General features: G+C 42.6%; 1 protein-coding gene across 1 annotated transcript in view; it reads right to left on the bottom strand.

Moving 5' to 3' along the window:
- Positions 1-101: 101 nt before the first annotated feature.
- Gid4 (GID complex subunit 4) overlaps positions 102-12,404 on the bottom strand; it is a 22,314-nt gene continuing 10,011 nt past the window's right edge. The window contains exons 2-6 of the mRNA XM_013016342.1: positions 10,303-10,410; positions 7,226-7,327; positions 7,038-7,091; positions 4,834-4,964; positions 102-1,473 (exon numbers count right to left, since the gene is read on the bottom strand). Coding sequence (XP_012871796.1) covers positions 1,410-1,473; positions 4,834-4,964; positions 7,038-7,091; positions 7,226-7,327; positions 10,303-10,410 — 459 coding nt within the window. The 3' untranslated portion in view covers positions 102-1,409. The remainder of the gene's footprint in view (positions 1,474-4,833; positions 4,965-7,037; positions 7,092-7,225; positions 7,328-10,302; positions 10,411-12,404) is intronic.

The raw sequence follows: 12,404 nt of genomic DNA, 5'->3' as shown, positions 1-12,404 counted from the left end.
CACTGAGCTACACCTCTAGCCCTGATGCTAGATTTTTTTTTTTTAAAGCTTTTCCTTTTATGTTCGGACTAAGCCTTGTAAACCACCAAAAAAAAAAAAAAAAAAAAGTCAAATTCCCACTCCCACAACCTTGCCCATCTCTGTGGGCTAAAACTGATACCAACCCATTTTAGCTTTTTTAAACATTTAGAAAAACAAAAACAAAACACACACGCACGCAGACACACACACTTTGGCACATGAGCCTCTAGTTATCGGAGCATGTTCACCCCCTCATCCCAACATTTCAGAGTCATTATTTCTCAGAACAAAGACCCCTTCCGCCTCATGGAAAAGGTTGCCATGAAGCACTGCTGTTTTGAGTAGCAAAAGGAGGAGGTACAAACGCTAAACTGGCCCCCAAAACAGTTCCTGTGTTTAGCACTATAATTTATGCGGTGCTGCAAAACTTCTGTACCAAGATGACTTGTTTTAAAACTGCTGGTTGATTAAATATACATATACATATAGATATAAAAATTACTAAGTCAACATTTGCTGTTTTCAATGTGAAAACGATAAAATGTAATTCTGAATAATTGTGCATTTGCCATAGGGTCCTCATTTAAAGGGACCATAAAAATAATTTTGTCATAAAAAAACTCTTATTTTTAAGTTTTGTATTGCCCTCTTGTTCAAAAGTTTGGAGCAAACTTACTGAGTAAGCAGGTTTGGGATATGTTCCTGCCAGGGATCTGGAAGCCTTACATATAGTGATCCCCGAAGGCAGGCCCAGGAACCTGACAGCCACATGCTAGCTTCACGCTGCTTACAGTTCAGGGCTTAGCAGCGCCACTGACCCCACAAAGCATCCCTGGAATCAGAACCAAAGACCGATGAGGTCCAGCAGGGTCCCGCCTCATTTCATTGGCGGCAGATGCTGGGGCTGGCCAACTCCTCGCAGAGCTCTGGGGCACAGAGGTGCTGGGGCTCTGCCTTTTCTGGGGCTACTGGACAAGCAATGGGGGAGGAGCAGGGCCTGGATGGGGACCACTGAGCACCAAGGCTGAGGAGACCTGGGAGCTGACCTTCCATTAGGCTGGAGGTGGATCGAGGAAGGACGGCATTTCAGTGATGCAGAAGTTAGCTGTGCAGAAAGGAAAGTGCGTTTAAGGTAGCTTAGAAACAGATGACGACCACATTGCCACAGAGGGAGGAGCAAGGGAACCGACAGCTCCCTCTGCCTGCCTTGCCGATCTGGTTGGCCATGCTCCTTGGATTCTGTGGGTTAACATTCATGCTTTCTGATGCGAGTCTGCTTGTGACGAAACAGGAACACACCTCTCCTGGTTCTGGCAGGTACACAATTTTTGTGGCAAAGCTCTTGGTTGCCAAGGTCAGTTTTATTTGGCTGCTGTTCTGAACCGCTGTCACCGGAACTCATAGATGGGTGCACTGTGTTCGGGAACATGGGTCAGGTTGAGGGACTGATACCTGCAGTGGGAGGAGAGACAGGATGGAGGTAGTCATTTTGTTTGTGCTGAGCAAAGAGTGTTAGAAAATCCTCAATGAAGACCTAGAAGCACAGTTCAAGTGGTAGAGTACCTGCCTAACAAGTATAAGGCCTGAGTTCAAACTAAGTATCAGAGAGAGAGAGAGAGAGAGAGAGAATATGAATAAGGTTAAAGGAGATTGCAACTATGAAAAAAGAACAATGCAATCTCTTAAAATTGTTTTGGGGAGCAAACAGTGATAGAGAGGGTGAGATTGATTAGAATATATTGTAAACATGTATGGGAATATAATAGTGACCCCTCCCCATAACCAATTAAAAAAAGAAAGAGACAGGCACTGCCTGTAATCTTAACTACTCAGGAGGCTGAGATCTGAAGACTGAGGTCTGCAGTCATCCCTGACAGCAAAGTCTGTGAGACTCTTACCTCCTACTAACCACCAAAAAGCTAGAAGTGGAGCTGTAGCTCAAGTGGTAGAGCGCTGGCCTTGAGCGAAAACTTAGGGACAGCACCTAAGCCCTCAGTTCAAGCCCCAGGACCAGTATACACACACATACAATCAGGGCTGGAGGTGTGGCTCAAGTGGTAGAGTGCTAGCAGAGCAAGCAAGCTGAACAAAGCACTGAGTTCAAACTCCAGTACTGCCAAAAATAGTCAAATAAAAAGCTGAAGGTGTTAGTTCAGTGGTAGAGTGCTTGTCTAGCATGAGGAAAAAAAGAGGAAAAAGAAAAAAAATGCGGGGGGAGGATGAGAAGGGATGGGAAGGGGAAACAAAGGAGGAGGCTACAATGCTTGATAAGAAATGTACTCATTATCTTGCCCATGTAATTGTAACCCCTCTGTACAATATTTTCACAATAAAAAATAAATAAAAATTAAAAAAAAGAAAAAAAATGCATTAACCACTAGGAATATACAAACCAAAACTACACCGAGATGCTGCTTCATGCTGTCTTGGCAGCTATAATTATAAAGACATGATACAAGTGTTGGGGAGGATCTGAAGAAACTGAAATCCTCATATGTTGCTGATAAGAATGCAAAATGGAGCAGCCATGGTGGAAAGTTTGGTAGTTCCTCAGGAAGTTAAATATAGAATTCCTGTATGACCCAGCAATTTCAATCCTAGGTATATGTCCAAAGGAATGGAAAGCCAGAGCTCAGAAGCTGTCCACCTACATTAATAGTAGCATAAGTCACAACAGCCAAAAGATGGCTGTTTAAATGGTGAATGAAGAGCTGGTGCTGGTAGCTCACGCCTGTAATCCTAGCTACCTAGGAGGCTGAGATCTGAGGATTATAGTTCAAAGTCAGCCTAGGCAGGAAAGTCCTTGAGACTCTTATCTCCAATAAACCACTCAGAAAATCGTAAGTGACACTGTGGCTCAAGTGGTAGAGTGCCTTGAGCTTAAGAGCTGAGGGACAGTGCCCAGGGCCAGGGCTCAAGCCCCACGACCAACCCCCCACCACCACAAAAAAATGGTAATGGATTGACAAAATATTGTCATGCAATAGACATACAATAGGGAATTCTTTGGTAATAAAAATGAGGTTTTGATACATAAAACAACATGGATGAACTTTCAAAATATTATACCAAGTGAAAGATTCCAGAGCCAAAGCTAAATATTTTAGGATTTCATTTATATAAAAGATAGGGAGGGGTTGAGGTGAAAATGACAGCTAAGCAGGTAGGGTTTCCTCTGGTGAGAGTGAAAACGTTTTAAGCAGGGGGTGTGCTCAGTGGCAGAGTGCTTGCCTATCATGTTTAAGGCCCTGTGTTCTATCCTCAGCATGCATTTACTCACTATGTGTGCATACGTATGCTCACACATATGCGCACGTGCACATGCACGTGCATGCAGGCATGCGCGTGCACACACACACACACACACACAATTCTAAACTCAACAGCCACCTAACTTTTTTTTTTTTTTGGGTCCGGTTGTGGGGCCTGAACTCTGGGCCTGGGTGCTGTCCCTCAGCAATTCAGCCCAAGGCTAGCGCTCTACCATTTAAGTCACAGTGCCACTTCCGGCTTTTTTCTTTTTTGCTTATGTGGTGCTGAGGAATGGAACCCAGGGCCTCAAGCATGCAAGGTAAGCGCTCTACCACTGAGCCACCTTCCCAGCCCACCTAACTTTATTAATATATAAATACCATTACTTCTACACTTTAAGTGAGGAAACTGCATTTTAGGAAAATAATATCTCAAAACTTAACAGAAAGGATTATGAAGAGCTGGGGTGCTGGTGGCTCATGCTTATAATCCTAGCTACTCAGGAGGCTAGGATCTGAGGATCACAGTTCAAAGCCAGCCTGGGCAGTCCGTGAGACTCTTATCTCCTCCAATCACCCACCAGAAAACTGGAAATGATGCTGTGGCTCAAATGGTAGAGCACTCACTAGCCTTGAGCTGAAGAGCTGAGGGACAGCACCCATGGCCCAGAGTTCAAGCCTAATAACCACCAGAAAAAAAAAAAAAAAGGATTTTGACAACTCACTTGAAAACAAAAATTACTGACAGTCTAATGCTAAATGAGGCATTTGAGTTAATTTAGGGTAGGATCACTCACAGTCACTAAAGAATGAACAAAAGGAAAACCAACAAAGGGTTCCATCTTCAGAAGGGAAATTGGATTTTATATTGCTTCACCCTCCAAGTAGAGCTAGGTGCTTAACACAGGCAGCAAGAGTTGAAAGTGTCCGCCAAAAGCTGCTACAAGCAAACATGGATGTAAACTTTTGTCCTTCACCTTGGAGAAGGCACAGCAGGAGAGTCAATTCATAAGGCCCCTAGGCCATCAGACTGAGACCTGATAGAACCAGTACATGTAGGACCAAATGGCAGTTGACCGTAAACACTACGTTGTCCACATGATTAAATCAATTACAGTTACTGTTAAATTTGTGAGGAATAAATACAAAACCAAGAAGATTACACTAGACATTACTGAAACTAAAGTAATGCTGGTAGAGTGCTTGCCTGAAGCTGAAGAGCTTAGTGATAGCACCCAGGCCCAGAGTTCAAGCCCCATGACCAACAAAATAAAATAAAGTAAAATAAAATAAAATAATGCTTATTTAGTGGATGTAGCTCAGTATAGAACAAGGCTCCAGGTTCTACCACATACACACAAAAAATAGTATTTAGAAATTACCTCCTTCACCCAAATACTTCATTTTCATTTGCTCTGTGGATAACAGAAACTGAAACCCTTTAAAATAGAGGGTGAAACCATTTAAATAGAGACTGAGCATGAAATCTTATAGAGACAGGCCCAGAGATTCTCTTCCAGTTGTGTGCATGTGTAGTGGCCCTGGCTGTTGAGGTCCTTACCATTCTGAACTCCGATGATAGTAGTAGCCCTCTATGGAGGCTGCTGACTTCTGAAAGCAGATGTAATAGAACCCGGCAAAGGAAGCACCACTGATGTCTTTGATTGTATGGTCTGGGACCAAGAACTGCTCCTGCACACAGATGAAGGATTGTCAATAACACACCACTCTAGGGGGCCTCCTGGTTGGCATCAGGGGATTCTAAGGGTCACTTGATAAAAATATGACTATGTAGTCTGCCCCAATATTCTGGGTCTCAGTCTGACTTTGGGATGGCACCCATGTTCTACTGGAGCATTTCATGTGCTAAAGTAGCAAATGCATTCCTGAGGATTAGCAAATCAGAGAAGGGATCATGGGCCCGAGATCTACTGATAGCCACCTGCCAACCTGTCTACTTATCAATGAGACCACAGACCGAATGGCCTGGAAAGAATAGGTTTTAGCTTCAGTTCGTAGGAACTACCACTGGGCTCTGGGGTCTTAATCTCTAGAACAATGAGTTATTTCTGTTAATGTGTGATTGTTCTGAAAGAAGACTGATTGCAAAGAGCCCCTGCCACACTCCCTTCCAGTTTTAAAACTCATCAAAACAATCAGAATGGCAATGCTCATGACCAGGCAGGTTACAAAGATGAGCAAAGGTTTGAAAGGCTATGTCCTTATTTGCATTCCATTGGAGACACTGGGTCAGAGCAGGGATTAAGTTGGCCAGAAGCCCACTAGTTTCACCCTGAAAGTTCTTTTGTGTGTGTATATGTGCTGGTACTAGGATTCGAAGTCAGGAGCCCACACTCAGCTTGCTCTGCTGGCACTCTCCCACTTGAGCCATGATTCCAGTTCTGATATATAGTTATTTAATTTATTTATTGCTAGTTATTTTAGAGATAGAGTCTAGTAGACTTTTCTGCTCAGGCTGGCTTCAAAGTGTGATCCTCCAGATCTCAGCTTCCTGAATAGCTAGGATTACCAGCATGAGCTACTGGCACCTGACTTCTCTGAGAAATTCTTTAGACAAGAAATGTCATTGCTTTAAAATAAAAGTTTTTTTTTAATGCTGTGAAAGAACTTATGTTAGACAAGTGTGCTCTTAACACTAAGCTACATCTCAGTTTTCTCTACCTTATCTGAAACTAATTTAGGATGGGGTGGGAGGGGCAGGGAGTTTGTCTAGCTAAGAGGTTGACAGCTTGCCTAACAGCACAAAGCTGGGTTCCATCCCCAGCACGGGGAAACAAATGTTAAATTAGGACAAGTTAGAAGCTGGTAGCTGAAATGTATAATCCTACTCAGGAGACTTGGACCTAGAGGATCATGGTTCAAAGCCAGCTAGGGCAGGAAAATCCTCAAGACAGAAACCATCTTCAATTAACCAGCAATATGCCAAACTACAGATGTGTGGCTCAAGTAGTAGAAGTGCTAGCTATGAGCAAGAATGCTGAGCTAGAGTGAGAAGCCCTGAGTTCAAACCCCAGTATAGGCACAGACACAAAAAAAGTTAGGAAAAGATGCTTCCTTTAAAGGTCTGGTTGGCATGCTTCCTACTGATGGCAAGCCGTTGAAGGGTAGGGCTCAGCCTTTGTTCCCTGCACCTGGCACTGTCTACTGAAGTAGTCATAACCTCTTTCCCCAAATGATCAGCTATATAAAGATGGCAATGAGGGCTTCAGGTTTGTTCTATGAAAGCTCATAAGGCTTCATGATTAAACAGCTTTTTCTCTACAAATCTGGCACTGGGAATTGGAAGGAGGTGCATGTTTTCAAAGGTACTTAATGTGTGCTTCATGGTTTTGCTATCCTGAAGCTGTAAGTATAGTGCTGTCAGAGCAGAAACACAAAGGACTCCCAAGCAAAAGCCAGTCCCATCACCAGATGGAGCTGAGGGCTGGTGAGGGGAAAATCCACATTCCATTCCCGGTCCCTCATTTCCTGAGCAGAGGGCCCTGGGCAAAGGATGTGGTGGAAGAGACCAGTCACTCAGATGGCATTTAAGCTCCAATGAGAATAGGGTTCAATGATGACTAAGTTCAAAATCTACAGAACAGTTGGATGACTCAACCTGAAAGCTCAAAGAGACTCTTTGGTGGGAGAAAGGAAGGGGAGAAGATGCAAACTAAAGCATCATGGGTGCCCACCTGGCAGAAATGCACCTGTTAGCCACTAAGCAGTGAAACCAGAGAAGCAGCTGGGATACAAGTAGCTCACCCATGTGTGCGCTGGAGCTGTGGCACTCCTGCTTTTTACAAGTGTATCATGATCCTGCAATGAAGATATACCATGACAAGCTAGGACAGGGAGCCCTTGTTGGAAGGTATATACCCTCAGTAGGGCAGGTTTGGGAGTGCACCACAGGTGCTAGCATATGGATCTCAGGTGACAGCTGAGGACCTTACCTTCCACCTCATGAAGACATAATCCCCATTCTTTAGTTCTTCATAGTCAAAGTCATCTGAATTAAATGATTTTGCATACTGATAAAAAGCCAGAAACTTGCCCTGAAAGCAAAAAAAAAAAAAAAAGGAAAAGAAAAAAAAAGTCTCATAACTAATCTACATAGGGAGGGGCTGGTGTCAGGACTCTTGGCTCCTGATGAAGCTGGCCAATATTGGGTAATAGAGAAGGGGACTATATTGACACCAGGGCATGCACATCTAAACTTCTGGCGGACACTTAGGCTCCAGGTAAGGCACTGCTGGACCAAATGCCCAGTGAACATGGCCTTGAGGGAAAGGCTAGAGGGTGGGAACAAACACAGTTATTACAAGAATGAAAGTTAGGAACAGTTAATGAGAAGGTCTCTGTAAGTAAATCTATAGGGGATAACGTCCTACAAACTTAGAAATAGCATGTCCACCCACAGAGGAGAGGGATGTGGTAAAGTTCACGCCTTTGGCCTCATAGCAGGATTCTGCTCAGGTAGAAATTAAAGACACGGCAATACAGAGCTAAATTAAAAAAGGAGAGCTGGGAGGAAAAGTGGCCTTGTACTTGCCAGGCTTGGGTTCAATCCTCAGTATTGTGGGAAAAAAGATGCAAAAAAATTGTATCTTATGATCTCTTATTTTTGTAAAAAGACAAAAAAATAAAAATAAAAAAGTAGTCATCCCTAAGTATCTACAGGGAATTGGTTCCTGAATCCTTGCAGAAACCTAAATCCTTGAATGCTCAAGTCCTTTATATAAAATATCATAGTACTTGCATATTCTATGCATATTTACCACATCATTTAACTCATCTCCAAGTTATCTATCTATCTATCTATCTATCTGTCTGTCTGTCTGTCTGATCTATCTATCTATCTGTCTGTCTGTCTGTCTATCTTTTGGTGCTGGTAATGGGGTTTGAACTGAGGGCTGTGCACTCTTGCTTGGCCTTTTCTGCTTAAGGCTGGTGCTCTCTACCACTCGAGCCACTCCTCTACTTCCTCTATAGGTTATTTATAACATCCAATACAATGTAACTGCCTTGTGTATTGTTGTTTTATTGTATTGTGTAAAGAACAGTAACAAGAAAAAAGCTGGTTGTTGAGTTAAAGACATTATAGATAACTTTTTGTCTTGTCAAATAATTTTAAAATAATTATTTAATAAGAAAGCATCTTACATAAAAAAACTCACAATAAAAGCTTAAGGTGATATATTCTAATCATCCTGAGTAGATCATTATATAATGTACATATGAACTGAAACATCACATTATGCCTCATGAATGTATAATAAGTATTGTGCTAATCAAAAAATTAAAAAGTCAAGATACAGAGATGTTAAGTCATGGGTTATTTCAGGCAATTATTTTTATTCTAAGTAGATTAAATATGTAGAATCCTGACTTGATGGTAAGACGATGAAACCGACTTCAACTGTTACTCACAGGAAATTTTTTTTTTTGGGGGGGGGTCCGGTTGTAGGGCCTGAACTCTGGGCCTGGGTGCTGTCCCTCAGCTCTTCAGCTCAAGGCTAACGCTCTACCACTTGAGCCACAGCGCCGTTTCCGGCTTTTTTCTTTTTGCTTATATAGTGCTGAGGAATCGAACCCAGGGCCTCATGCATGCAAGGCAAGCACTCTACCACCGAGCCACCTTCCCAGCCCCATTCACAGGAAATTTTGAGGCTGAACAGCAGGCCTCTATAGGAAAAATGATACCACAGGTGAAGGAGGACCAGACAAACAGGGGTGCAGTACTGGGCACACAGGAGCTCTCAGCTCTGATGCTGCCACCAGTATGCCCCAACCTTTCAGACACTTAAATCTTCCTCATTTCTTCAGATTATCAAAACATGAATGACTATTTAGCTTTTGGTGTCCACATACTACAGTCAAAAAGGTGTGGCTTTCAGAAAAATGTTTGAAAAGGCTCTAGTTTAAACTTAACTCCAGCTCAGCATTTTAAAGACATCAATAAGCAAAGCTATCACCCACAGTGAGGCCTACAAAGGCCTCACTAGAATTCTCACAACAGGCTGGGTGTGATATGGAATAGGAGGATAGTTTAGAGAGCCAGACCTGAGGACCAGTAGAGTAAGTTCTACAATCTTTACTGACTACCCCAGCCATTTCTGGTGGGTTTACAGAAGTTAAGTATCTTGGACATCCTCTGCGTTAAACAAAAGTTCATCCTCATTATGGCTAACTAAACTGAAGGCTCTTCTGATAGAAGAAATATTTTAAATTATTTTATTTTTAAATTAACATATATTTGAGAAAACAGATTTTTGAAGATATAAGACTTGAATGACAACTAGAGAAAAGACTCAAGGACAGTAACTCTAGGTTGTCTTAAAGTGTTCACCACTTGGAAATCAGAACCTTCCATACTTAACAGCTATAAAGAAGATTTTTCCATAGTGTCTAGATGTACTAGGACAGGGTGAAAAGAAACCATGTGGTTCTGACTTCACTGGGTTTCCACAAAGAATGTCTCTATCTTGGGTCAACCCTAACAGAGGCAACTGGTGTTTCATAGGTTTCTCCATGTAGAGGTAACTGGAAAGAAACAGTGGAAAGATGGATGATGCTGACAGGTATACCAAGTGTATATGGAACATGAAGGTTGCACATGGTCAAATAACCATGTGCTATTTTTTTCTTCTTCTGATACTGTGGTTTGAACTCAAGGCCTTGTGCTTGCTTTGTTTGCTTGCTTAGTTGTTGCTCTACCACTTGAGCCATGCCTCTAGCCCTGACTTTTGCTGATCATTTTGGATATGGAGTGTCATAGATGGTTCTTCCTGGACTGGCTTCAAATCAAGATCCCCGAGATCTCAACCTCCAGAGTATTAGTATAAGCCACTGATGTCTGGCACAAATGTGCTATGTAAGAACTTTTTAGAAGGAGGATGGAACAATCTAAAGCCTGTATGTAGGAACCTGTTGCCCCTCACTGCAGAGCCTCCACTTATTATCAGTGAGGGCTCCTGAGTTCTGTCAGCTCTCCAGCTAGCATCAAATTCTAGGCAGAGCACAACCTTACCCAGTGCTTCCGATCAACATCTTCATCTGCATCCCACTTGCGAGTTAAGAAAGGGTGTTTTTTGCTGATTATTTCTCCTTCAAAAAAGGTTGTAAGAGTTGGATACTCCTATAAAAGAGACAAATAAGATATTGAACAAACATTTTTTTGGATGGATCATACATGCTAAGTAATTGTTCTACCACTGAGCTACATCCCCAGACTCTGAATGAGCATTTTAAGTGTGTTTAAACTTGGGAACTGAAGGTAGGACCTCAAGTCTGCTAAAAATATACTTTCCTACTGAGCCACATACAATCCCCATTCCCTTGTTTTAACCTTTCAGAAAGAAGCAATTTTATTCTTTTTTCCCATCACATTGCAAATAATCAAAACCAGAGTTAGATTCAGCTGATTTGCCACTGGGCTGTAGAAATAAACCTAAACTACTCATTATATAACTAACTGACGCTAATAACAATTCCATATATTAAAAAAAGAAAGAAACCTAAACTGTGAGCAAGGGGCTTGCTTGGTGGACTGAACAGTGTGAACACTGAACACAGTATATTACTGACTTGGTGTCCCTGGACTATAGAGGGGCTAAAGATGTGACTTGAGTGGTAAAGTGGTTGTTTAACAAGGGTTAAGCTAAGTTTAATTCCCAGTACCACCAGACAGAAAGATGGAAAGACAGACAGACAGGAAGGAAGGAAGAAAGGGAGGGAGGGAAAATTTTCACAAATGGAAATCATCTTTTATTTGCGGGGGGTGGGGTAGGGGGCAATACTGGTTTTTGAACTCAGAACCTCATGCTTGCTAGCCAGGCACTTTACCATTCTGGTTATTCCTTGAGCCCTTTATGTTTACTTTCTAACTTTCTTCCTTCTTCCCTTCCTCCCTCCCTCTCTTCCTTGCTATTTTATTTCTTTCTTCTTTTGTCTGTTGTAGGGCTTGAACTCTGGGCCTGGGTGCTGTCCCTGAGCAATTCAGCTCAAGGCAAGAGCTCTACCACTTGAGCCATAGTGCCACTTCCAGTTTTTTGGTGGTTTATTGGAGATAAAAAGAGTCTCAGGGACTTTCCTGCCCAGGCTGGCTTTGAACCATGATCCTCAGATCTCAGTTTCCTGAAGACTTAGGATTATAGATGTGAGCCACCGGTGCCCGGCTATTTTCATCATCATCATCATCATCATCATCATCATCATTGTTGTTGTTGGTGGTGGTAGTCATGGGGCCTGAACTCTGGGCCTACATGCTGTCCCTCAGCTCTTCAGCCTAAGGCTAGCGCTCTTTCAGCTTTTTCTGCTTATGTGGTGCTGAGGAATCAAACCTAGGGCCTCATCCATGCAAGGCAAGCACTCTATCACTGAGCCACCTTCCCAGCACATTTCTTTTTTTTGGGGGGGGGTCCGGTTTGTGGGGCCTGATCTCTGGGCCTGAGCACTGTCCCTCAGCTCTTCAGTTCAAGGCTAGGGCTCTACCACTTGAGCCACAGCGCCACTCCTGGCTTTTTTCTTATGTGGTGCTGAGGAATCAAACCCAGGGCCTCAGGCATGCAAGGCATGCCTACTCTACCACTGAGCCACCTTCCCAGCCCATTTCTTTATTTTTTGAACAGGGTCTTACCATTATATTTATTCTTGGGACCAATTTGGACCAGGCTCCTCTTATTTATGTTTCTTATGTAGCTAGGATGACAGGCATACATTAATACAGCAGCTTTTATTGATTGAGATAGTCTTGCAAACTCTTTGTCCAAGTTGGCCTGAAACTACAATTTTCCCAATCTCTACCTCCTGAGTACTAGGATTATAGGCATTAACCATCATACCCCCAGTCCAGAAACCTCATCACTAAGGCACAAACTAAACAATCTGTCTTTGGGAAGGCCTACTAAGGGAAAAAGTACCTGACATGAGATTTTAATCACTGAGCTTTATTATCTTTCTCAGGAGTCCTACCAGAGTCAGAAGGATAAAATGACAAAAGAGTCCTAATATATATAAAGTACCTGTGGTTTAATCTGTCATTTCCCTAAGGGATGATTCTGGCCTGATTTCTCTCCAACACTTTAGTCAGTATCTGGGGGTAACAAGACATTTTCTTTTTTTTTTTTTTTT

Source organism: Dipodomys ordii, unplaced genomic scaffold (assembly GCF_000151885.1).
Source record: "Dipodomys ordii isolate 6190 unplaced genomic scaffold, Dord_2.0 Scaffold31, whole genome shotgun sequence".
NCBI lineage: Eukaryota > Metazoa > Chordata > Mammalia > Rodentia > Heteromyidae > Dipodomys > Dipodomys ordii.
This window is presented reverse-complemented; position numbering and strand designations above follow the sequence as displayed.